The 26,954-nt window shown below is 40.7% G+C and overlaps 1 protein-coding gene across 1 annotated transcript; it reads right to left on the bottom strand.

Annotated features, from left to right (window-relative positions):
* Window positions 1-12,453: 12,453 nt before the first annotated feature.
* BHLHE22 (basic helix-loop-helix family member e22) lies at window positions 12,454-15,543 on the bottom strand. The gene has a single exon (XM_043979102.1). The coding sequence runs from the start codon at window positions 15,396-15,398 to the stop codon at window positions 14,181-14,183; it is 1,218 nt and encodes a 405-aa protein (XP_043835037.1). The 5' UTR covers window positions 15,399-15,543; the 3' UTR covers window positions 12,454-14,180.
* Between the last annotated feature and the right edge of the window lie 11,411 nt (window positions 15,544-26,954).

The following is a 26,954-nucleotide window of genomic DNA, read 5'->3' as shown; positions in this document are numbered from 1 at the left end:
GATGTTGGTCTATGCCTAATTTCTGCCATACTATCTTCCAGTTTTCCCAGCAGTTTTTGTCAAATACGGAGTTCCTATTCCAGAAGCTGGAGTCTTTGGGTTTATCAAACACTACATTACTAGTGTCATTTACTACTGCATTTCCTGAGCCTAGCCTATTCCGAGCCTTTTGTTTTAAACATTATACTCATTGGGAACTAAGTTTAGTTTTTAATCATGGAATTATTTGATTTGGTTTGAGTTGTCATGACAAATAGTGCCAACCCTGAGAATGTCCATCTTTTCAACTTCCTCACTGAGCCTCTGGCTTTCCCAAGCAAAAGAACCAAAATGAATCCATGGTGGTACTCTGTAAACAAGCAAAGCAACGAAAATTGTGGTGAAAATGCACACTTACCTAGCACTTTGGCAGTTGTGAAGCACTTTTTTCATAGTCACACTGGAAGGTAAAATAATGCAAGTATTATTATGGACACCTTACAAGTGAGGATACCAAGGCTGCAGAACTAAAGCTCCAGCACCCATCTTGGCAGAGCTAGAACTTATAGGAGAGACAAGACCTATAACTAAAACTGAAACTTCTGACTCCAAGTTCATACTAAATACTATAAAATTGCACACATCAAAGCCTCATTGAGTAAGGCTAATGGAAGCAGTGTGTGACTTAATTAATTAACTGGGCTTGGAGTCAAGAATACTTGGATTCAGTTTCTATCTCTAACATTTATTAGTTGTGTGATCCTGGGCAAGTCACTTCAACAATTTCATGAGCAAAATCAATGCAAGCAGCTTAAAAAGAGAAGTTATTGGCTGAGGGGGAAAACTGAATTAAATATCCTTGATAAGCATCCAATATCAAGATATATAATGAATTACCACAACTAAATAAGACCAACTGGTCTTATCCCCCAGGAAATCAACACTTAAAGAATATGAACAAACAATGCAAAAAAGAGTTGCAAACTATTAACCATATAAAAGATCACTGCAAAACACTAAAAATAAAGGAAATGATAATAAAAATACCTCCAAGGTTTTGCCTCATACCCACAAATTTGAAAAACATGGCAAAAGATAGAAATAGTCAATGTTGGAGGGACTATGGAAAGATAGGCACACTAATATATTGTTGGAGAAGCTGTGAATTAGCCCAACCATTCAGAAAAGAAATTTGGGGTGATACTAAGAAAATGACTAAGAGGTCATTAACTTTTTGTTCCAGAGGTCCCACTACCAGTCATTTACTCATGTGTGTCAAAGACAGAAAGGTCCCATATGCAACAGAAAATGTATAGCAGTGCTCTTTGTAGTTTTAAAACACATGGAAACAAAGACATCCAAACTTAAATGGACATAAATTGGGGAATGACTGCAATGATTTTTTGTTGCATCATAAGAAATTGTGAATATGAAGAATTCAGAGAATCATGGGGGGATGAAGTAAATGGAACTGTGACAATAATATATACAATGACTACAATTTAAATGAGGAAAAAATTAATATCCTGCAATTATAATGACTAAACTTGAGTCTGAATAATAGATGCAAAATTGTACTCCCTTCCCTTCTTTATTGAGGTGAAGGGCTAAAGAAGTAGAAAATTAAATATGCTATCAGTCTCAGTTGATATGTTGATTTATTTTACTGAACTGCCTTTTTTTCTCTCTTTTTAAAAATTCTTTGTTATAAGGGAGAGCTATGTGGGTAGGGGACCTACAGAAGTATATTCACAAAATATTAAGAACAATTTTAAAGACAATTTTATAGTTCTGTATAAGCAAGGAATTAATAAGATAGTATTACTATAAGCCATATGATATTCTTATTCTTCTGTTAAAGGCAGATAGATTATCAAGACCTATGACTGGTAATGTTTTGTTAATTTTTGGCTCCTCATATTACTAAATGAAATTAGAAATAATAAAGTAGAATTGCTTTGAAATTGTTTTGTAATTCTGATTTTGTCCCTTTCCTTTTTCCACTCATTCACTCATCCTATTCTTGTTATTCCCCTTAATCATCACAACCTTGGGTCCAATAATTCTTTCCTATTCTCTCAAGCTATGGTATTCTAGTCTTGGCCTGCTTATAGAATCTTGAAGGAGAGTACCTGGAATAGGATGAAACCCAAGCCTGCTATTTTTTCAGGCAAGGAAACTGAGGTTCAGAGATAATTGTCCAAAGTCATCCAAGTAATAAGTGGCAGGGCCAGAATTTGAACCTAGATCTACTGATTATAGTTGGTTTTCCACTATCTCATGTTGCTTTCTCTCTTCCTCCATCTTTCAATCCCTTAATTTCTGTGATTCCTGCTCCATACCCTCAACCCTGGTTAACTCCTACCACCAGACTCTTCTGCTCCTACTCTTGAGTAGTTGAATTCTACTTCCTACTAGTTGGAGATATTCAAAAGTGAAATGGACTACTTTAAAAGGGATAGTTTCTCCCATATTTGAGAATTCAAACAAAGATGGGATGGCCACTAAGCAGGTATTTCTTAAAGAGGATTCTTTTTCAAGTATAGGTTGGACTAGATGACCACTCAAGTACTTTCCAACTCAATAATTCTGTTGATCCACTTTCCATCTCTGTGGGAGCTATCACATTCTTCACAATGGTTGTTTCAAATTCTCTCTTCTGTTCTCAGACACTGAACTCTACCCTGTTTAGCCTCAATGCCAAAAGGTGATCTCATCTTACTGAGACAATTGAGATCAACAGATATACAGTTATCCCTTCCATATAGTGGAGGTGAGCAGCCCCACCCCCAATGTGGAAAATCTGCATACAATTTTTTTGGCTCTCCCTTCATACCAGGGAAGACGTCTGAATTTTACCTTTTCTTTTATGGGGTGTTTATAGTATTTCATTGTAAAATTCAGGTTAAGTATTTGCTCATAGGGCCTTTGTCGTTGGCTGGCCTTCGCATGTTGTCTGCCTCTTTCACAAAAGTCCCCCCCCAAAATCCCATTTAATTTCTTATGCTGACTGGAGATATATTAAAACCAAGATGGGGAAAATCTCACTGTGGAAGGGATAACTGTACACGTCTCCAACTGCCTCTAAATAGCTTACTCTTTGTGCCCATCTGCCTTCCCCTTCGTTCAAGGTATATTTCAGGTGCCACCTTCATCATCAAACCCTCCCTGTCCATCTTCACCCACCCTACTTCTAACTAAAAAAGATTTTTCTCCTCAAATTTTTCATGCAACTCTGCCTGAACATATCCTCTGCAACTGTCTCATTTCCCCTTATGTCACAGTTATTTGTAAATGTCTTTCCACTCAAAGTTCTCTAAGAGCAGAGCCCTTGTCATCGAACTGTTCTCCTGTGCCTAGTAAAGGGTCTTGAATAAAATAGGTACTTAATGTCTATTGTTACATGAATTTCAAGAATTCAGACTAGCCTTCAATTTATTACTCAGCATTAGTCCTGTTTGGACAGTTTTAACAAAGTGTAACTTAGAATACTTAAACATCTGTTGTTATGTTGTTTTTTCAAAAGTGGTTTTATCACTATATTTTCTACCAAATAGAGTTCAAATTCACCTCTCCCCCACCCTCCAATACCTTATTAAAGCTGTTGATAGGTTACCATGATCAAGACATTAATTATCCAGTGGTCATCCTTCTGGAAATGCATTTCTCCACACTTAGCTAGACTAGTGTCCAGAGTTCAAACACACCATCCTTTTCTAGCCATGTTTGAATTAAATGCACTAACAGAGGTGTCCCATCCCTGGAACAAATGATTAAAGCTCATTCTTCTTAACGATCAGCTCTAGAGGAATTTTAAAAGATATTCCTTGAATTGTGATAGTTGTCAGTAAAGAGTACAATGCACAGCTTAGAAAGACACATAAAAACATCACTCTTTCTTTTGGCATGGTATCTCAAGAAACCATGAAGACATCACCAAATATTTCTGAATTTGAGTAAAAATTGTGGAAATTCAAGTAATGACAAAATAGATTGGGGTATCCAGAGAGAAAAGTGTATATTAATTTTGTAAAAGTAAATTGAAAGGGCAGCTTGGTGGCACAGTGGATAAAGCCCTGGCCCTGGATTCAGGAAGACCTGAGTTCAAATCCAGCCTCAGATATTTGACACTAGCTGGATGACCCTGGGCAAGTTACTTAACCCTCATTGCCCCCCCCCTCCCCAAAAACAACAACAACAACAACAATAACAATAACAGCAACAACCAAAAGTAAATTGAGATAATCTACCTAAGGGGTTCCAATGTATTTAGAGAGTAGAACATGTGGTAGAATAAGAAATTACAACATGAATCTTTCCCTCCCAGAGATAAAATAAATATCAGTTGCAGAATCAAAAATAAAGTAGGCCTCTTCTACTTGTTTACTATTTTAAATTTTAATCCAGTACCAAGGACTAAATCTCAGTGATTTTAAAGGTTTTATATTCCCCACTACTGTTAATTGTTGTGAACAATAAGAGTAAATGTCCACTTAAAGCCCTACCCTGATGCTTCTTTGCAACACATAAACGACTGAGTAGAGAATGTGTTCCAGCAGAATCTATAAAGCTGGAATGGCTTTGAACATAGGTTTGGGGGCAGGGGAACAAAACCAAAAATAAAACCAAAAAACCTCTTAACCCAAGTGCAGCCTAGATCATCACCAGAATTTTCAGCAGCAGCTAACACATTTGGGGAAGGGATCTCAGAGTGAGAGGAGGGGGAGGAAGGCACTGAAGCTACTCATGAAAGAAACTGTCTTTTGGGGCTTGAAGAGGTTATAATCTGTAAAGTGGAATGACCATCCTGATGAAACTGGGGATCCTTAAAGCAATGTTGATGGGGAAAAAATGTGTCCCTTGAATGCAGTTAGTGGGCTCTCACATTAGTACACAGGATATAACAGAACCAACATTTTCTCTTATATTAATTAAGAAAGAGTTTGCAAAGTAAGATTATTACTCCTAACTATCTTCACTTTTTAAACTATGATAATAGATTCCTAAAGATGCTCTTGATTTTATTATCTAAAGCAATGTATTATACTATCTTATAGTGATTATCTTAATCATACTCACTGATGTTTGAACTTAAATTCTGGTTGTAAGTGATTTTTTTTCTTTGTTTTCTGTGAGCAAAGTTATTGAAAATGAAAAATATGCTACACTGTTTTGAACTAAAGATAAATTTGGCAACATAAAGTTATTTAGGTAGATGGGCGGTGGGGGAATGTCACTAGCTTCTAAAAATAATTGCTTACCTGAATGATTTTTGTAATATCACCTCCTGGTTTTTAAGATGGCATCGTGTATATAAATTTATGACAAAGAAAAGGAGCAGGAAAAATGTAACATTGGAAATTCACAGACTTTATGAGTAGAATGTCTAGTGTTGCTTTATTTACAAGAGGTGGTGAACTTAATTATTTGGAAAATAGTGTCTGTTGTCTGAATGCCACTCTTCACAAATATGATTCTTAAAAATAGTTTGATTGATACTTTTCTTGTAAGTTGCCCACCCCCCCAAAAAAAAACAACTCTTACTATATTTTTTTACTTATATAACTTTCAAGGAGGGGAGGAAAGAAATATGAGTCATTAGCTAACAAGCAATACCTAATATGTATGTAAATAATGCTAGTCTAACTTTGCTAGACTATAGCCAATGACAACTTGCTATTCTGGGGAAAGGGTTGAAAAAGGAGGTAGAAGTGATATTTTATTAAATTTGGTCTTTGACATCTTATAAATTATTGCCCTTTGTCTTTTCTGTTAGCCATTTTTCTTTGTCTCTCCCCCCAACTCCCAAAGTGAACCTCCCTTATAGCCAAGAAATAAAATTTAAGCAAAACTAGGTAGAATAAAAGTCCTTGTTGACTGTTGGGAGATTTCTATTGAACTATAAATATAACCAAAGCTAAATAATATTTAGATATTACTCAATAGCTATAGAGTATGAACAGTTAATTAAGTGGGTATCATTTAGAATGGTATAAAATATAAATATATCGCATAGAATATTAATAAGAATAAGCTATCCCCATTCTAGATAATTTGGGATGTGACACTGTGACACTTCAGAGACACTGAAGAGGTTAGTATTCTTTTTCCAAGATGGAAAGTGACTTGGACCATCTTTCATTCTCTTCTTTGTTTAGAATAACTTCAAGTCTTGAATATGAGGTTAAATTGCATAAATAAGTAGACAATTAAGGAAATGTATGTGTACAGATTTTAAAACTTTGCCTCACACAAACTCCAATCCCACCTTTATTAAAACACAAAATATATTGAGAGATGTTGTCACAAACTTAAAACTATGATAGTTAAAAGAAACTACAACTCTCAAAGTCACTTTCCTTTTTTTTCTTCTTAAACTTATTAGCTTTTTTGCTGTGGTTTCTTTTTAAATGTTCTATATTGGTAATTAATACATTATTTGAAATGGTTTGCAACTTTTAAGTACATTACATTTAAAGTTGATGCTCCTGGTATATTCATGCAACAGAGAAAGTAAAAGTTCCAAGAAAGACATTTGAATCATCTGTCTTGTTTCATATAATTCTGTCAATGTGTACTTATTCTGAGGAAATGTAGTCCTGAAAAATGCCAGGTATGGATATTTATCTATGTCAATGCTGTGTTTTAGTCATTTTAAATAGGTATGAATATGAAGCAAATGACACTAGTAAAAGGAAATTTCCAATAACACACTGAGAAACATTCAACCACTATATAAGTCTGTCTCTGAAAACTGGCAACTTGTTATTTAATGTAAAATTCATTGACTGCCTGTCCTATGATTATTTGACAGAATGGAGTGTTGTTTGAAATGCTGTTCTCTTATCTTGATAATGCTTCTCAATTGTCTATGGAAAGAAAAATAATATTTGGAAGTACTGGCTGTCATCTTTAGGGAACAAAAAGTATGCATTCAGCAGTACCTAGTGTGCAAGCATATCGTTCAGCAAACTTTTTTAAAAAAAGAAATCCCCATAAACCAAATAGTCAATTTTAAAATGAGCATTAGCTGAGTTATGACAGAGGCATCTTAACGATGAATATATGAAAAATGGATGAAGAAATACATACATGTGTGTACATGCATAAGAAATGTTCGTACAACTAATATACTTTACATTACAATACAGGCTTTAAGAATATTAATTACTACTTTCATAGAATTACTCCTTATTTATAAACATAATTAAGAAATTGTTTGCAAACTTAGAAGCAAAGGGAGGAGGGGAAGTGTGTATGTATGTGTGTGTTTGCATATGTGTAAATATCTCCTGCTTTTTCCACTTTTTCTTTTAATGTGAAAAATTGGCTGTGTGTATTAGAACAATCATTTTATTTAATGAAGGTTTTAAATGGAGGGCAAGGAATAATCCTGACCCCTAAACTTTGAAAACTAGACTTTTGAACAAGCCTGTATTTTCAGGATAATATTTCTGTACTTACTTTCACAGGTGAAATTTTATTTTGGTACTTTAAAAGTTGTATGTTATCTAACTTCCTCCCATTAAATGAAGTATTTGTCATTTGATCTAAACATTTAATAGGAAAATTCCTTAAACATTTCTTCAGTAGAAATAATACTTCTAGTAAAATATGTTAACTTTTGTATTTTGAAACATTTGAAAATAATGAGTATTTTAAATACCCATGAACTTTATTTTGAAACTTCTAAGGGAAAGCAATCCTTGCTTTAGATAATCATTGACATACCATGTTAGCATTTGGTAAAGACGTTAATTTATGGTTGGCTAGCAGTTTATGGCTGTCAGTTTTTTTCAGTTTGGTCTATCTTTGAAATCTATCTTGCTTTTTTATTTTAATCTGAGACAATTATATAAAGATATGGTTACATTTTATCTAAAATGTATCATTCTGCTATAGCATTTCAAATTATTCACACATCATAGTTCTTATATGTGCATATATGAATTTAAAAATACAGCAATAAAAGGCTTGAAACAGATCATAAATTTGCTTCATATTTTATTACATGTCTCTGAATCAGGTTGAGACGACAAGGGCAACTATGATCTTTGGAAAAGCTTTAACTCTTTCGGAGAATGAGAAGACGAATAAAGTCACTGTGTATATAATTAAGGTAATTATATACCTGATCACACATGCTAAATTTGCCCTTTGGGGAGCTTTTTTATATTTAAATTGGGGAGTGCAGTCTTTGGGCAGTCTAATCTTTCTCTCAAGGAGAATTCAGTACTCTTTAATCCCTATAATTCGAATGAGGGAGTATCCAAGAGAGAAGCAATCTTGGGGCACCTGCTATTCTAAATTCTACATATTGGAGATTGCTGGAGTCTACTGACCCCACTAACAGAAAATCCAACGATTCAGGGGAACTTAACTTGTGCCATACCTCAGGGAAGGGAAGCAGTTTCCCTTTTGTGCCAGGATGGACTCAGTTTGCATTGAAAACTTGGTGGGTTTCCCGAAATCCGAAATATGGCTAGTCTGCCCTTGTCCTCCTTATGAAGCAGACAGCTGCACGCCCTGGGAAATCCACTCGGGTGTTGGTTTTCTAGGGTGTGAAATCTTCTGCCCCAGACTTCGAGAGAGAAAGAGAGAGAGAGAGAGTTTGAGGAAAATGGAGAGACCACCCAAGGGTGTTTGGTTTTGTCCCGAAGGTACTTTTGAGGATTGAAAAGATACTGCAGCTACAAGAAGAGAGAAAGTTCTGTCAAAGGGAAAGCAGGAAGGCGAAAGTAATCTCTCTGGGTGGAGTGCACTCTCAAGAACAGAGTCAAAATGCTACAAAAGGCGCTATGGTGACCTTCCCCAATACAGTATCAAGGCAAGGAGAAAGCCTGAGAGTAGTCTGTGAAAGTGGATCATGTGGCCGTCTGTCTCTGTCTGCTACTGCTCTGGGTGCAAAATTACTTTCCTGTCGCTGGCTGGGCATGAGACCTTAAAGATTTGGCGTCTGTGTGGAGACAGAGGAATGTTACGCTGGAATAGGTGGTTTGTCTTCGAATTGCCTTGCCCCAAGGCAGTGTTACTTGGTCAGATGTTATGCCTCGTCCCAACCAGCACCCAGTTTCAAAATAAATTTGAAAAAAAAGAAGAAGAAAAAAAGCAAAGTGTAAGCCACTCATCAGAAATGGGGGAGGGGTAAAATGCTCTAAATGACAAGGCAGAGCTTTGGGGAGAATGGCTCATTTATCTCAGGAGGAACAACTGCAAGCACAAAGAAGTTAATTGACATAAAGTTGCTTGAGCACGTGGGTATTTTATTCTGACTACTGCATTTTAATTAAAAAGAAAACTTATTTATGTTTCTGCTGTTTACATCGAACAATTTAATTACTTTTAGAGGCCGGCTCGAATTCCCTCCCCGCCCCCAGCCTTGTCACATTTTCATTAAAGGTTTTAATAGGAAAACTCCCTTGACCAGGATTCATTATCTCACCCTTTCCATGCGCCCAAGTTCACTTACCCATTCACTTATTCACTTACTCATTCCAGCAGATCCGCCGTGAAGCGCTGCTAGCAGGAATGTGAACTCTCATAATTATTTTTCAAAGTCTGGGAAGTGTATTATCCCTTTTTCTAGTGGTAATTAGTTACCATAGCATCTAATACGCAAATGTGCCCAGAGCACACCATTAACAGTTAAACGGAGGATTCAATTTAACACATGATTATATCTTTCATAAGTCATTACATTGGAAAAGTCAATGTCACTCATGCTGGGACAATTGCGGGATTCAGGGGTGGGGTGGGGATGAAGGAGATGACCGGGATCAAGAGAGGAGAGAGCCCTGGCGAATTCAACGGAGCGGGGGGATGATTGTAAGAATGGACACCGAGACTCCCCACATGTAGGGCGCAGTAGGTGTATATGGGTTGGGGCAGGAGGATTCAGAATTAAAAGAAAAAAAAAAAAGGAACAAGATCTTCAAGAGGATATTAATTGACCCAAGGAAGCAGTAAGGGGCAAACACACACACACACACACACACACACACACACACACACACACACACACACACACACAAGCTTTTATCCAAAGAGATCAAGTTGTAGGTCTTGGCCAGTGAGATGGTACAAAGCTGAGACTTGGTGTCAACGCCCAGTGACAGAGATGACACGGTCATCTGAAGTGGAATGATGTGAAAAGCAGGAACTGGTCTCTTCCGGGCCTCTTCTGCCCCCTCAGCTCCCTAAGATTAAAATAAATAAATATCTTGATTAACCCCTGGCGATATGTGACGTGTGGGAAAGAGAGCCGCCTGGCTAAAGCAGTTCTGTACTAGGTTACTCCTGGTTACCCACACCTAGGAAACAACTCCGCGAAAAGATAACATTATTGCAGTTAGTTTAAACAACCTACATTTAAGATTGTTTCATATAATTTGAGACATCCTTCTGCAGAAGATTTTACGCGGCAGAGAAGCAAATAATCTTCAAGATTGAATGACTCAGAGAAGAATTTGAGAGGAAAACACTTTTTAATCTTAATCCTTCTCTATGTTCAATAACAGATGATGCAGGGGAAACTTTTTTTTTTTTTTGAAAAGGGTGGTGGGGAAGGAAGGGGGCGGGACGTCGGGGAGGTAAAGTCACTTACAAAGGATGTCTGCAACCGGAACTAAAAGACAGGAGTTTAAAGCACCAAGAGCCCTTTACTCCAGGTCACTCCAGTTTTAATGTACTATTGAAAGAGCCGAATGCAAACAACTTCTTGGCCTGGGAAAAGAGTTCATTTGTCTGAAATTAGTGAAGAAGAAATAAAGGTGATTATGATTATTACTTTTCATGGTAATACTTTTTTTCAAAGCTGTTCTGACATCTCAATGCAACAATACCACCCCTTAACCGCCACCACCCCTTAACCGCCTCCCCCCACGCCCCCAGTCTCTTTCACACCACTGGGGCTATACTGCGCGGGGGCGGGGGGGGGTCTTTTTTTTCTGAACACAGTGATTTGTTATTCACTACAATTTCTAATAGTAATTGAGCAGCATCATGACTACAAGGGAAATATTTCAAGGAAGGCTTCTTGTAATGAGAAATATTAAGCAGTAAATCTTGCAGCCGGTGTGTCCCCCTTGCTGTTAATATGCAAGGGGGGAAAGAAGGCCGGCTGGTGTTGACTGCGGTTAATTCCTAATCAGAATGATGGACAGCAGAGACAGAACAATACAAACTAATGGCTGTGTTGCTGATCACTTTACCCCTTGATTAAAGACACCCAATTATGGCGCAGAACAGTGTCGTAATTATGTTCCTTAATCACATCCAGGAGGTTTAATTGCCTTAACGATGTGTTTCATTAAATGAATTTAGGTATTATAGTCGACAGTTTTCATACACAGTTGTTTTCAAATTAACATAATATTAGACATCGTCATGGAAATTGTTTTAATAATCATAATTAGACGCACCCAGGCTTTGTCTGGTAAATGTTGAGAGACGGGTCTCCTTGTGCCTGGGGGCTGCTCTGCCCACCCTTGTCTGGGCTCCCTTCCCACAGCTCCGTGGCCCTTTACAGTTATGTTTCCTGAAAAGTTACAGGTTCTGATTAATCTTTTTTTGATTGCAAGTGGAGCAGAAAATATTGCACTCTCCTTCCCTACACCCCTATTCCATTTGATGGTATTTAGGGATATCATTAAGAGATGTGGCTAAACAGACCCAATAAATTTAGCATCTTGGGTCCAGATGAAATAGAGTAACATCACCACCACGACCATCATCACCATCGCTGTCACGACCACTACCATAAAAAGAAAGTCATCTGTATTTTTGATCACTACTGAGGAACAGATGGGTGGCCAGACAAGCTTTTCCTTTCCCAAACCCCCCACCCCCACGCCCAGGCTCCTCTGCCGGCTACAAAAGCTCCCTTCATATCACCACTAGTCAGCTCGATGATCTCCATGCACACCCTCAGTTATCTTCATTTATATTTATAATTTAACCTGATTGATTCTCTTGGCATGAAAAGAGATGGGTGACAATAAGCTATCCAGCCTCTGAGAGACTTAAATCCCTTAACTTTTGGCTCTTACTCTACTGGGGATCGAAACTGAGTAAAACCCTCGAAGAAAGTTTAGCTCTGGCAGTTGTAGGGGGAAATGGGAAACTAACAGCTTGGGAGTTCTTCGCTCCCTACAAGCATCTAATGTTTCACATCTCCATCCCAAGTGTCAAGGTAGTCTTCCCTGGTCCTTTTAGTCCAGAACCAAGGGGCTTTTTCTGCGTCTCATTATTAACCCCATTAAGGTCTTCGCCAGTAATTCAGCCCAGTACTGATTAAGCAGGTGAATGGTCTTAATACTAATAAAGTTTTCCTGCCAAAACTTCAGTTTCACATTCCCTGAAGCTCCTTTTTTTGGGGGGGGGGGAGTGATCGTAGTCCTTTTCAGGCTAACTACCAAGAGAAAAAAAAAGAGAGAGATGTGATTTCTCCTTCCACAAAGCACAGCATAATAAAAATGTTTGTTCAAAATATTTTAATAAAGATTCTTTCTGACATAGATACACATACAAATGATCATACATAGCTGTCATATTCTGATTGACCTATTTAATATATATCACTCTTTACACAACCACGACCTGCCAACAGAGCCATCATGACTCCTAGTTTGCCATCCTCTTGACAGACAGACTGAGTTTGCATTATCTGTAAGGAATGGAAAATAGCAGGGCTCATTTTTTTTTAAGAGATTTTCTTGATTTTCAAGTGGCAGAGAGGCAGGTACCCAGCCATGCAAACTAAAACTGAAAGCTCACTTTGGATAAATAGCTTTTTCTTGCTCTTCCTTAGTTTTATTTTATTATTATTTTATTATTTTTTAGAAAAATAACAAAAAATTCACACCTTAGGCAAACCAAACGTCTGTGAACGTAAATAATCTTCCACAGTTAAAATAAGTTTTATACATATTAAAAGGAATTAAATTAGACCTTCTAAAAATGCACAGCACAGCCTGGAAAAATATTTGCTTGGCAATGTTTTTACTTATAGGATCTATTGCTGTGATGCCTTGTAAAAGTAAATCGCTATTTCCCTTTTAGAATGCAAAGAAGAATCCCCTTTCAAAAAGTGATCAATTCATTCAGCAATTAAGAATACACCTTTCCTGTAATTTTTGGACTGAAGCAATTTATTAAAGCTCAATTTAAATACAGGGATGATGCAACTGAAAAAAAAAATCCAGATGACCTTTCATAAACCTAAGCAGCTCTGATACATCAATATTTCTGTCTATACGTTGTTGGCAAATAAACCTTTTAAACACTTGGCACACAGTATAAGTTAATCCATAAAACAGAATTTTAGAGGCATAAAAAAAAAACCTGCACATAAGACCCATGACCTTAACACATGATAAATACTGTTGGTGTAGAGGGTCCTTGAAGAATAACAAATAAATATCATGTATTGTTATACATCATTGCAAAGTGGAAAGTAACAAGGTGCACATAAACATTTAAAAATGCAAAATACTTTCAGCCACACGAGTCTTTTAAAGTCACTCTCCCTAAAACTTTGCATTTTCACAGGATTAGAGTTCAGAGACAATAAAAAATACAAGTCTTTCATAGCAACGTGTAAGTCTTTTTTTTTCCGCTTAAATAAGTCTACTTTTCAAGTTTTTCTCCTGGCTCAGAATCAAAAATTATTTTCAAGTGCCCTTTCTGATTTGTCTGAATGAATATTCGGTCTGCCGCCCCACCCAACCCCGACCCATAAACCCCTCAGTCCTAACCAAATTCATAATTATTAGTAGGATTAGTGTTTTGCTTTAAATAAATCATCTCTCCCCTGCTTAATAATTGAGATGCTATTTCTCAACTCCCACCCCCTCTGCCATAAAAGGCGACTTATTACTTGGTTGGCATAGAAGTCGCCACTTTTTAATGAAAAATAAAGCCACCCTCCTCTCCCCCATGAATTCCGCATACCCCATTCCACAATTGCCCTCCCTTTTATCACCACCACCCCACCAAAAAAAAAAAAATCCACGGAGACTCCGCAGAAGTTACGGCCAAAGTCCTGTTTGTCTCTCTGATTCTTCTTGTTGGTTCACTCTTTTGCTGTGTTGATTCAATGTATTGCAACTATTTGGGGACAAAATAAAGAAGAAATGGGGAGGGGGAGCAATAAGATCTTCTTCCTCTAGTGTTTGGGTAGGTTTTGTGTGTTTGTTTTGTGTTTAAGGCTTCTCCGTGCACTGTTTGCAGAGACTGGAGGAGACGCTGTTGAAAAGGGCGCACTTCTCCGGACAGGAGCCGGCTGGGGGAAGCCCAGCGCTGAATGGATAGCCGGCCGCCTGCTCGTAGGCGCCTAGAGCTGGGTGAAGAGCAGCGGCCGCCGCCGCGGCCGCCGCGGCAGAGCTGGGCAGCGAGGCAGCCGAGATGGCCTGGCCCTGGTTGAGGTAGGCAACGAGCCTCCTCATCTCCTCCAGGGCCTGTGCCTGCATGAGGATGTAGTTCTTGGCCAGTAGCAGAGTGGCGATCTTGGAGAGCTTCCTCACCGAGGGGCTGTGCGCATACGGGATTACCGCCCGCAGCTCGTCCAGCGCGTCGTTCAGGTCGTGCATTCGCCGCCGCTCGCGGGCGTTAATGTTGAGCCGCAGCGCCTTCTGTTCTTTGGATTTCTTGCTGCTGCTGCTGCTGCTGCCCCCGCCGCCTCCCGGGCCCCCCGGGGGGCCGCCACCGCCGCCGTGGTGGTGATTATTGGAGCAGCCCTCAGCTGCTTTGGCGCCCCCGGGTCCCCCCACTCCCCCTCCTCCTGGGGAGACCCGGGGCTCGCTCCCCCCGCCGCGAAGCACCAGCTCGCAGCGCCCGTCGCTGTCGTCGTCGGGGCTCTGTTCGCCGCCGCTACTCTCCGCTACCGAGCTTCGGCTGGTGCTTTCGCCGTACTTGAGGCACAGGGCTGCTCCGGCGGGCAGGCTGTTCAGGCTGGGGTCCCCCCCGACTCCAGTGGAGCCCACCAACAGCCCGGGGACCCCCACCCCTCCTCCTCCTCCGCTGCTGCCACCGCCTCCTCCACCTCCTCCTCCTCCTCCTCCTCCACCGCCACTTCCTCCTCCTCCACCTCCTCCTCCTCCTCCTCCTCCTCCTCCACCTCCTCCTCCTCCGCCGGGCGGCGGCAGCAACAACCCTCCCCCCTCCGGGTCGGCAGGTTCGAAGCAACCCAGCGGCGACGAGGAGGAGGACGCCTGGCGGTCCCGGGGCGGTGGCAGCGGCGACGGTGGCGGAGGCGGCGGTTGCTGCTGCTGCTGCTGCGGCGCCAGAGAAAGGTCCATCCCCGGGGGCGTGGAGCGGAATGCAGACTCTAGACGCTTGGCCGAGGCGGCGCTCAGGCTCTTGTGCAGGAACAGGTCCTCTTCGGCCACAGCAGCCGCGTTGAGGTGCAGACCTCGCTCCATAGTCTGGCCCCCAGCGAGCCGCCTGGGGCCCCGCTGCCGGCTCTTTAGCCTCGACCCTCCGCGCGACCGCCGCCTCCTGCTAGGGAGGCAGCAGCAGCAGCAGGCTCTGCTGCTGCCGCCGATTCTGGGTCTGCGGGCTGTGCGGGCGTCAGTCCGGGCGCTCCCGAGAGTCCTCTCCCCTTCTTTCTTTTTCTTTTTCCGCCTTCCCCAGCGCTCGCCTCCTCCTCCTCCTCCTCCTTTTTTTCTTCTTCAGCCGGTAGTGCTGGAGGCTGGAGCTCAACATGTACCGCGGCCGGGCATGGTGAGGGTGAGAGAGAGGGACTCGGAGCAGGAGCCCGAGTCTCTGCCGCTGCTGTTGCTGTGAGCCAAACCAGCTCTTCTTCCCACCGTTTATCTTGCTTGGATTCACCTCCAAGAGATTTCCGGACCCATCAACCAGCCGCTGCCACAGACGGGGGAGTCTTTTACATCATTATCTCTGAGTAGGTTATTATGAAGAAGACTTGCCTGTTGGGACAGAGCTTTCTACCCAATCAGGTTAACGTTTTAATTAATAGGATTAAAACGGTAACAAACAATCCCAGGCGCTATCTGGCCCTGAGTCTGAATAGTTTCATTCCCCAGGTCTGAAGACAGGCAGCAGCTAGAGCTTTATAAAAGGCGCCTGCTCCATTATTCTCCCTACCATCTGTATACACAGCTTAACGCATATGTTTGCAAGGCGTTGTGTCCTGTTAGTAACCCAACAACTGCCTTTAGCTTGACATGTGTGGCGACTTTCACTCATCAATGAGCACACTAAAAGCCCTACTTAGATCTAAGGATGTTCTTTGCCTCCTTCAGCAAATTGCAGATCTGCACCACCGAAGCCAGAGAGCCCCACTCAGAACACCGCCCCCCCACACACATTCCCCACCCCCACTCCCCATCTCTCCCTAGAGCTCATCAGACTTCTGCTAAGTTACCCTTCCAATCCAGAATTACACTCCACCCCTGTTTACATGATAACTCTTATCTGCATTTGGAAAAGGAACTCGAGAGGAGGGGGAAAGGGGTGGGAACCAAAGGCAGGTGGAAGGAGCTGATGGAGGGAGAGGTTGATGTACCCGAAATTCCCCCTTATGGTTCCAGGAGACACCATGAAATGGGAAAACACCCCCCCGCCCCCCGCAACAAACTAGCGCCGTCCCTCCGCTCTCCGTGTCTTGCCCCACTGCAAAATCAATGCAGACCAAAGGACTAATGTGATTTTAGAGGAGTTTGCATCTTTTCCAGTTTCTTTCTGCTTTTTGCAGCCATGTCTACATAACCATTGAGGAGGTAATGATCATGTAGCAAACGCCCTTTAACAGAAGGAAGCTCAAACTTTGCTGAACATTAGACTCTTAAAGCTACTTCTTTTTCTCTGCTTTATGCAAAGTCAACTTTGTCAGAGGTCAACGCCCCTAAGCCACACCAAATGCAAAGAGGGTCTGCTCTGTTTATTTATCCAGAAAGATGGTGTCCACACCATCATGTAATCCATTCATGTGGATTCTAGGTGTTTTATCTCAGTTGTTCTTAGAGGGCTTGGTTTGCAAGGGGGGTGGACTGTGAAAACCTGAGGCAGGGTCCTCTAATGGTAGAACTGCATAAGCCACCCTCCCTGTTGGATGTTAATCACCGAAAGCACATGGCATTTCGTGGCAGGTTTTCATTCTTATGACATAAGTAAAAACAATATTTCCCAACACCTCCAGTAAATCATTCTTATGTGGCAGAATAACTGAAGGCTATGAAATTTTTTGGTTTCTCTGGTTTCATTAAAATCCTTTTAATTGTGTCTTTCAGAGTTGGCCCCAGGTGTTGGACTCTTTTCATTACATTTTGCTCTAATGTGATGAAATTCTAATTCTCTCCTTACCATATGGTTAAATTTCCCCACTGAGAATTAGTTGAAAAAGGAGAAATAATCTATTAATCTCTGTAATAGATTCACAAATGAGGTTCGCCACAGAACCTGTTTTTGAATGGTAATATCAGAACAGTTGGGCGCCTCATTTCATAAAGAAAGGACTATGGCTACAACGGAAACCCTTGCATTTTCACCTGCCCCCCCTCCCCCCGAACCTAAGCATCTTTTTTCAAGCAGTTGTCTGAGATTCCATCTAATAAGGACCGTGGTACCACGTAGCCTTCCATTACTTACGTGTCTTTGGATTTTGCTAGAACAGAAACATTTAAAAATGAGCAGGCAGCTCCAGTCTTCCCCTAACGGGGACCCATTCTTGAGTGTAGGAAAGATTTGGCTTGCGCACGTGTCCTGATTGAAAAGCAAACTGCACATTTACATAGAGGCCACAGTGTCTCCCCTCCTCGCGCCCCCACCCCCACTCCATGCATCTGTTAACCTCTTTATTAATTCAAAGACATGCTAGGGTTATTGTTTTCCAATGAACAGCATATTTTTCAGTGGGATCATAAACAAGGATTCTTTATAAGCCGAGGTAAGTTGTATCTGCTTAATACCAACTTGTAAAAGTCATCGGACCACTTAAGGATGACGAGAAAATCATTGGAATTTCACGGTTTGAAGCTGGGGTAGGACAGTGGGGGAGCGGAGGAGGAGGTGAGGGAGTTGCTACCTCACAGTTTGTATCCTACCGGCGCAAAGAGACTGGTCCCAGGAGATTTTTTCACCGAGCTGTATAACTTCATTTCCCCTGAATTTCTCTTAGGGTCGGAACTTTTTGCGTAGTACATTCGCTTCATCTACCTGCCACAGTGAAGACTTTGGTGGTGAAGAATGGATGTCTCAGGAACTGAATGGTAATGGATGATAAATACTCCCGAGGGACAGGAATGACAATATGCAAAGAACAGGTGTAATAGACACAGTATAAAGTGGGCACCGAATGTCATCACCAGTATTGATCTTGAATAAATCCAGTGTCACCACTCCCCCAACAGGGCCATTATTTATGTAATGATACTGGGTAGTCATTTGGATTTTCAGAATTTACTGGACAAAACGTTCTTTCTCCTTATTCTTGTCCTCCTCCCATCTCATTCTAAGCTCACCTCCCCCAAACACGGTCTTGTCTCCCTAATCATTCATCCTTCCTTTGCTGTGCAAACTTTCATGCATTTGCAAATTTAACTTACTAAAATCCTCTCCCATTTCTCAAACCAGAATTCCAGGGACTAACTCTCTTCGAGTTCCCCAGAGAAGATGGGTGTTTAATAGTCTTGAGTAACTTTGCTTTGGAAGCCGGCAGAAGAATTTATAGAAGCTTTAAATGCGGGGCTTATAAAAACACCCGGGGAATGGTCTTTGAGGTTTATGCACTCATAAACTTTTGCTGATTGCTTCTGGGAAGTTGTCAGGCATTTAACACTGCATTTATCTTACAGTGCAATGAAAACACATCTGCCCAGTGTCTCGTTACCTGGTTTAATTGTAACACAGCCCTATGTCACCATCTAGGCGTCATCTCTTTCATTATTTGAGTAACAAGCAACCTGGATAGGGAAGGGTGGGGGGGGAGAAGGAAAGACACTGAACCCGCCAACTATGTCAAATGCCAGACATACAAGACGGCCGGGAACACCAACAGCAGCAAAACCCCCAAACTTTCTTCTTTTGGCGAAAGGTGGACAGGCTGTTGAGAAGCTCACATTTTAAGTCACACGTTCGAAAAGTAGAAGAGTGGGTTTTAGAGTAAGCTCCATTTCCTGATTCGGGATGGTGAAAGTTGGTCTCTGTAGCTTTGAAAAGGCTGCAAGTGGATCGAGGATGAATGAAGCTTGGTTTGACCAGAAACCAGAATGATACACCAAACCACCGCTTACATTTAAAAATCAACGGGAGATGGGGGAGAAAAACTTTTCTTCTTTCTCTGTTGAGCTACAGCCACAAGCTCTGTTACCTGTCATTGGTGATTGGCGGGAAGGTTATTGACAGTGCCTTTTTTAAAAGAGCAAAGAACATATCTGCCTTTAACATAAAATTGTGGTGGCTTAACATGCTTGGTTTGCTAGTAGGCAGAATCTCTCTATTTTGCGCTTAGACTGAAATTTACTGACGCCCAAGCGTATTTTATAAAGATTAAGACAGTTTCACTGCAGAAGGAGGGAGTACACCTCCAGCTCTGAAATGATGTTGGAATATGCAGCAATCAGCACACCATTCAAATTAGAGCATTAGTGGTCTGACGGAGCTCATATTTAGATTGGGCTTTAAAGCTTTAAGGTTGGAGGGGGTGAAGGAGAGACATATTTATTAATATTTTTTTTCTGTACTGCATACAGTTCCAGACACTTAAGTAAAAACAAAGATAAAATGAAAGTCCTGGTTTAGCCCTTGTTTGTAAAGTCAAACCAAGAGTCTTTTCTTGATTGGTAGTCCTGTCATTTGGCCAGTACCTTTAGACAGCCTGCTGCTAACTGGAAAAAAAAGTTCTGGGAGCCCAGAGTTAGAATTTATAATCTAGAGGGCACCCGAGTTTGCTTGTTTGCTAGCTTACTTGTTTTTCTGTTGGGGGGAGCGAAGGATGGGAAGTTGTACAGGATTATTTTTCTTTAAAAAAAAAAACTTCGAGGTCAATTGCAAAGTTCAGCAAAAAGTCGTTAAATTTTGGATTTAGACAGGCTTTGAAGAAGCAGATGCACCAGTGCGCCTTGGGACCTTTGTGGTTTTCAATAGCTGGGCGTTGTCTCAGCACTTAGAGACCATTCTCTATAGATTTGGAACAACCCGTGTTTGAGAAACCTGTTCAGTCAGTCCCCAGCAAAGCAGCCACTGCCAAAAGTCGGGTTTGTAACCGTGTACCCTAGTGTATAGCCTAAGGAACTGTGTGTGTGTGTGTGTGTGGGGGGATACTCACACTACGTTTGCTCCACAGGACGCACCTTTCTTACGTGCGCCAGGCTGAGAAGAACTTTTACCTACGATCAGCATTTGACGCCTGTCCGACAACAGGACAAGCTCAACACAGCCAATATAGCAGATATACTTAGGACCCAGCTTGTGGGGCTGTTGCGGTGTCAGTCCAGTCATTGAACCGGGCTGGGGATGTGAGAAATTGTAGTGCATGGAAAGGATGGCCATGGCCCATGCTGTTCAAGATGACGAGGTCATCACTTCCAAGGCAACTTTCCAGGAAGCGAAAAATAGATGCGGATTAACTCCCTGCATCAAAGTTACCAATAAAGTCATTTAGTTACCCAGATCTTTTCTGTCACATCTCCGGATCTCACAAAGCTTGATGCTTTGTAATGATTAAAACAATATTACGACTAGTTTATTGGGCAGTTATCAAGGCAGTTACTTCCCTGGGGGGTCAGAGTGATAAAAGTTGAGAATCCGGAAAATCTCAGGCAATGCAAAATATTCTTCCTTTTAGAGGGAGAAGGGAGTTAAACATCACTTTGGGAATTCCAGGTGACTCAGAAGTAAAAAACAAACAAACAAACAACAACAACAACAAAAAAAAAAACTTTAGCCTCAACAGACTCAGAAAAGTCATATGTATGTATTGCATGTATGTATGTATGTATTTATGTAATTTTTACAAAAGGGGCTGGCCAGTAAGGATATTGTGATAAAGAATTCAGTGGTGTGGAATGTGATCATGAGGGCTTACCCCCCACTTCTACATTTTAAAACTCAGCTTTTACTGTGAGTGACACATGCAAGCCGGGACATACGTTCCGCTGAGTGAAGCTTCCCCCAAGGGGTCTGGCATTTCGCTTACAAAAGTGGTGAGAAAGAAGAAAAAGGGGTACTTTCTGTACATCCCTATCGATAGGTTGGGCAAAGTTGGATAAGGGGAAGGAAATAATGCAATAAGGAAAGCAAATGATGGCCTTGTCGAAGACAATCTTTCCTGTCTTCCTCTCCTCATTTATTTTCTCGTCCTCGCCCCTCCCTTCTCTTTTTCTTTCCTCTCATTCCTGTCTTAGTTCTGACCTTTATCTGAGCGAGTTTTCTCGTTTTAAGGTTTTTATTTGGTTTGGGGGATTTTTTTTTTGGCGTAGGCGAAACCTAGTTGGCCACCGGCTTTTTCGAACATTTTTATTGTTTTGCAGAGAATTAATACCCTTTCCCCATTACATTACTTAGGCACCTTTGCAAAGGTAAAGGCTTTGAATTGTAAGGTTCTGCAACTTTTCAAATGCTTGCGAGTTAAGAAAAAGTAACCCTGGAGATGAACTGCTCTGCTTTCACTTCGGGATTTAAAATCCACAGCGCCATCTCCTGGAAATTCTGGGAATACCATCGATTGGAACTATTTTTTAGAAGAGAGCAAAATGAATGATTCTGTTTTTGAACTCGCTGACCCTGTTTTGTTTTTGTCTTGTCTTGTCTTGGTTTTTGTTTTCTTTTGTTTTTCTGTCTAATTATTTCAGTAGCAAGTGGTTAGATTTTTTTTCATAAAATTTAATATCATGGTATGTTAAAAAAACAATACTGTCTCATGAAATTGAGGACAGAGACCCTACATCATTGAAATTTTGTACCAAATATCAAACATATCATTCAACGAATAGGTAAGTACTTAATAAACGTTTTATAAGTTTCTTGTGGGCAGTTATTTCGATTTTTGTCTTTTCATCCCCATGCCTAGCACAATGCCTGACGCCTAGTAGGTGTTTAATACATTTTGATTGAATTATTTTTTGATTGATACATAAAGTTACAGCTGAAAGGGATCTCAGAGATTATCTAGTACAACCCTCTCATTTCACAAATGAGGAAATTGAAGTTGAGGTAAGTCACATGACTTTTCCAAGGTTCCAGAGATGTTTCCTGGCCATTGGTATAACTTGTAAAGCCAGATTTTTGGTGCTATATGGACATACTAAATATGAGCATAAATATAGGAAATGTAGGACAGTGAAAAAGGGTACTAGAGTCAGAGAAACTGGGGTAGAAGTCTGACCCTTATAGTTAACTACATATTTGACCTCGATCAAATAATTTAACCACTATGTTTCTTCCTCTGTAAAATGGGGAAATTGGATTAGATGGCCTCAATGAATCTTTGGAGTTCTAAATCAAAGACCTAATACAGCCATTATTTTATACATGGTTAATATATTAAAATATTTCTCAAAATAATCATATCAATTGTAGAAATAGAATGATTATAAATTAATCCATATATGACTATACTAGTCTCATGTAAATGTATGTTGATTTAATGAGGATTAGGAGATAACATGATTTTTTAAAACTAGATTTTTTTGGATATCTTTTGTTTTTACATCACTTAGGTTTTCCTCCACACATAGTCATCCCGTATAACAGTGAATGTTTTAAAAGTGGGTGGGGGGCGGAATGACAAAGAAAGAAGAAAAGTTGAACAGTGAATAAGTTTTTGTTGTTAAAAAGGTTATATATCATCCTTTATAACTAGGGATCTCCATCCCACCCTCTGCAAAGGAGCAGGATGAAATGTCTTTTCATTTCTCTTCTTTGGTCCCTAGTTTATTTTTTATAATTTCCCAGCATTCTTTTTGATTGTTTTTGTTTTCCATTTACATTGTTGAGTGCCAGGTAGACACCAAAGGTAGATGAACAGCCCTGAAAAGTCTTGACAAGCCCTCACACCAGAAGTGCAAGTCCTCCTTGAATATCCCAAACACCCCAGTACAAGTATTAATATTCCATTTTCCACCTGTCTGCTCACCTAGACTTCACCACTATCTCTGGGGAACTTATCTTCTTGTAAGATCAAATCAGCATTAAAACTGACCCCTCCTCAGTACCTACCCTTTGCTTCTTAGACTCTTTCCTCCTTCTGATTGGAGGGTGGGCATCAGAGAGATCCTCCCAGATCCTCTCTTTAAGGGGAGGCAAGGCAGACACTACATCATTTCTCATCTGCCTGAAAGGACATGATATTTCCCTTCTCCCACTCCTTTCTTTAATGTCTCCCCCAATTAAAATGTGAGCTCCTTGAGGACAGGGATTGTCCTATCCTTTTCTTTGTATCCCTAGCACCTGGCAAAGTGCCTAATACATAGTAGGCACTTAATAAATGTTTCTTGACTGATTTATTCCCATTATAGAGATGGAGAAACCAAAGCTCAGAAAGTTTAGGTGACTTGACCAGAACTGCACAGTTAGTGCTGGGGCTGAGGTTCAAACCTGGACATCTTGAATCCTAGTCTAGTGTTCCAAGGTGTACCTAAGTGGTGGAATGGATGAAGTATTTTCCTTAAAGTCAGGAAATCCCATGTTCCAAAGTGGCATCAGACATCTACTAGCTGTGTGATCCTGGGAAAATCCCTTAACCTCTGTCCCTCAGTTTCCTCATCTGTAAATAGGGGGTAATAATAGTGGGTTTCTCCTAGGATACTGCTTTGAGGTTACAGAGGCTGTAGTATACATTGTGGCCACACTGGGTTGAAATCATTAGGTAAACCAGAATGTGGGTAACTGACAGTCCTCAAATCCTAGCGAACTAGGGGGATATCTACCACCAGCATGTAAAGACCTGTTTCTCCTCCTCCCCTGGAAAACAGACAGATGAAGACAATTTGTTCTACCAGCCATGAAAGTGGCTGGAGTAGTCACTGTGAAGCACTGAGAGCTTGACAAGACATCTAAGACCTCAAGGTCATCTACTTTGTCCCAGGCCATCACCAGTTGTGTTGACTTTTGTCCTGCCACTGGACATTGATGACTCTGGAAGAGAGAGTAAGGTCGATAACTTTGCACAACTTTGCCTCACTTCAATCCAATTCACACATGAGTCAAGGAATCAAACCTTCACCCAGTGATGCCATCTTGGAAAATAAAGGATGAACAAACAACAATTTACATTGTTGTAGCTGTTGTAAATAATATTTTTTTCTGGCTCTGCTTACTTCACTTTGCATTAATTCATGTAAATATAAAGTTCATGTAAATATTTCTATGATTCTCTGTATTCATCATTCTTATTGTTTCATATAGCATAGTAACTTATGTACCAATGATTGATTAGCCCCCTTCTCAATCATTGGGGGGGTCTACTTTGTTTCCTATTCTTTGTATCACAAAAGTGCTACTCTAAATATTTTTGTGTATTTGGGCACTTTTTTTTTGTCAATTACCTCTTGGGAGTATGTGCCTAGTAGTAGAATCTCCAGGTCAAAATGTATAGACATTTTAGCTACTTTATTTGAATAATTCCAAATTGCTGTTAAAGCTAAAATTCTAGCTAAACTGTCTAAAATATCTAATGAGTGGTCGCCAATAAATTATAAGCTTTAGCAAGAGTTAGACTTTTAAGCATTTATTAAGGAGAATAAGAAATTGGTAAAGAGAGAGAGAAAGGCCTAGATTCCTATCTATTAAAGGGAGAGTGCATTTCCAGCTCCCTTCTCCACCAGCCTCCTCAGGAAGAGAGAGCGAGACAGAGCGCCTGGCTCCCCCTTCTTCCTCCCACCAGCAAACGTCACTTCCTGATGCCAAAGAAAAGCTGCATGGCCTTGCCCTCAAAGACCTTCATTTCATGGCGGAGCTTTTCTACAGTAAGTCTCCAGCAGGTGGCATCATTCCAATCATTACATTGCTTTCCAGAAGGGTTGTATATACATGAATTATCAAGAAGATTTGTAGCTCAGTTGAAACCCCAAACCCTATTAAATATCATATTCTCCCACTCCCTGAATCTATCAGACTGCTTTTGTCTACGTACTGGAGTTTAGACATGGTTGATATATTAAAATATTTATCAAAAATAATTATATCAATTATAGAAATGGTAGAATAATTATAAAAGAACCAATATATCACCATACTAGTTTCATTGTGTAAAGTGATAGTCAATGTGGCAATGAGACATTTCTGAGAGATGGAATAATGAGCCAGGTTTCTGCTGTCCTCCCATTAGTAGTCACTGTAGAGGACACCATCAGGGAAATGGCAAGTACTGGAAATACTGAAAATGGATAAGAAATGCTATGAGGGGGCGGCTAGGTGGTGCAGTGGCTAAAGCACTGGCCCTGGATTCAGGAGTACCTGAGTTCAAATCCGGCCTCAGACACTTGACACTTAACTAGCTGTGTGACCCTGGGCAAGTCACTTAACCCCCATTGCCCCGCAAAAAAAAAAAAAAAGAAAGAAATGCTATGAGGATGAAGTAAATAAAGCTTATGTGTTGCTGAATAGTCTTGGAAAAGTCCTCTTGCAGTCTAAATATAAGATTATAGTCGGAAATGTGGGTAGGAATATTAAAAAAAAAACCTCTTTATTTGGAGGCAGTTGGGGTCAAGTGACTTGCCCAGGGTCACACAGCTAGTAAGTGTCAAGTGTCTGAGGGTGGATTTGAACCCAGGTCCTCCTAACTCCAGGACTGGTATTCTATGCACCATACCACCTCGGTGCCTTAAAGAAAACACTTGGAAGGGAAGTCTGAAGTCTTAAATGAAATTACCAGATGTACTTTTGACTTGTTAAGGAAGTAGATATTAAAACTTCTTTCACCAAAAATATGTGGCATGATGGCTTTCATTGCATTCCCCATGCAAAATTATTCCAGTAGAATGGTTATAGAGAATTGCAACTGTGGTTTTTTTTTCCCCTCAGAAGAAATCCTTGTGTCAAAGGATACAAGTTCTACCCACCTAAAGTGGAATCATGTTTCAAGGATGATGCCAATAATGAACCATAGAGGTCTGAAGAATAGAATGTTGTTTTCAAATGGTGTCAGAGAAGATGGGATATCATGGGTCATTTCATACAGACTATTTTTTCTTTTTTTCTTCCTTCTTTCCTTCCCTCACTCCATCCCTCCATCCCTCCTTCCCTCTCTTCTTTCCTTCTTTCCTTCCTTCCTCCATCTTTCTTCCTCCCTTTTGTCTCTGTCTCTCCCTCCCCCTCCTCCTTTCCCTTCCTCCCCGAATTTTTCCCAGGTACGAAGTGCAGTGATCGCTGAAGGTCCAGACACTACTACTAAATGTTAGAGAAACCTTGACCTGCCTGATTTCTGACCTTTGCGGCATGGTTGCACCTCCCTCTCCAGAGCTCACTTATAAGTTGGTACCAAACTTAGTGTAGACAGGTGATTGATAGCCCACTGGAGCTCAGAATTCCCTAGTTAAAAAAAAATCCAACCTCAACTTCACCATCAGCAAAAAGTGCAAGCACATTCCAGACTGAGGTCACTAGGTGGTACAGTGTATAGAGCACTGGACTTGGAGTCAGGAAGATTTGGGTTCAAATTTGGCCTCCAATACTTAATAGCTGTGTAATCCTAGGTAAGCCACAATGTAAAATGAGTTTAACAACATCTGTCTCCCAGGGCTGATGCAAGAATCTAGAAAAAGAACTTTGTAGTCTCTGGCAAATAGTAGGTGCTATATACATACTGGCTCTCAATGTGTCACGATGTCCTATTTTTTTTTTAAATTTTTTAAATTTTTTTTTGCGGGGCAATGGGGGTTAAGTGACTTGCCCAGGGTCACACAGCTAGTAAGTGTCAAGTGTCTGAGGCCAGATTTGAACTCAGGTACTCCTGAATCCAGGGCTGGTGCTTTATCCACTGCACCACCTAGCTGCCCCCCGACATCCTATTTTTTAAA

This window comes from Dromiciops gliroides, chromosome 1 (genome assembly GCF_019393635.1).
Source record: "Dromiciops gliroides isolate mDroGli1 chromosome 1, mDroGli1.pri, whole genome shotgun sequence".
Classification (NCBI taxonomy): Eukaryota; Metazoa; Chordata; class Mammalia; order Microbiotheria; family Microbiotheriidae; genus Dromiciops; species Dromiciops gliroides.
This window is presented reverse-complemented; position numbering and strand designations above follow the sequence as displayed.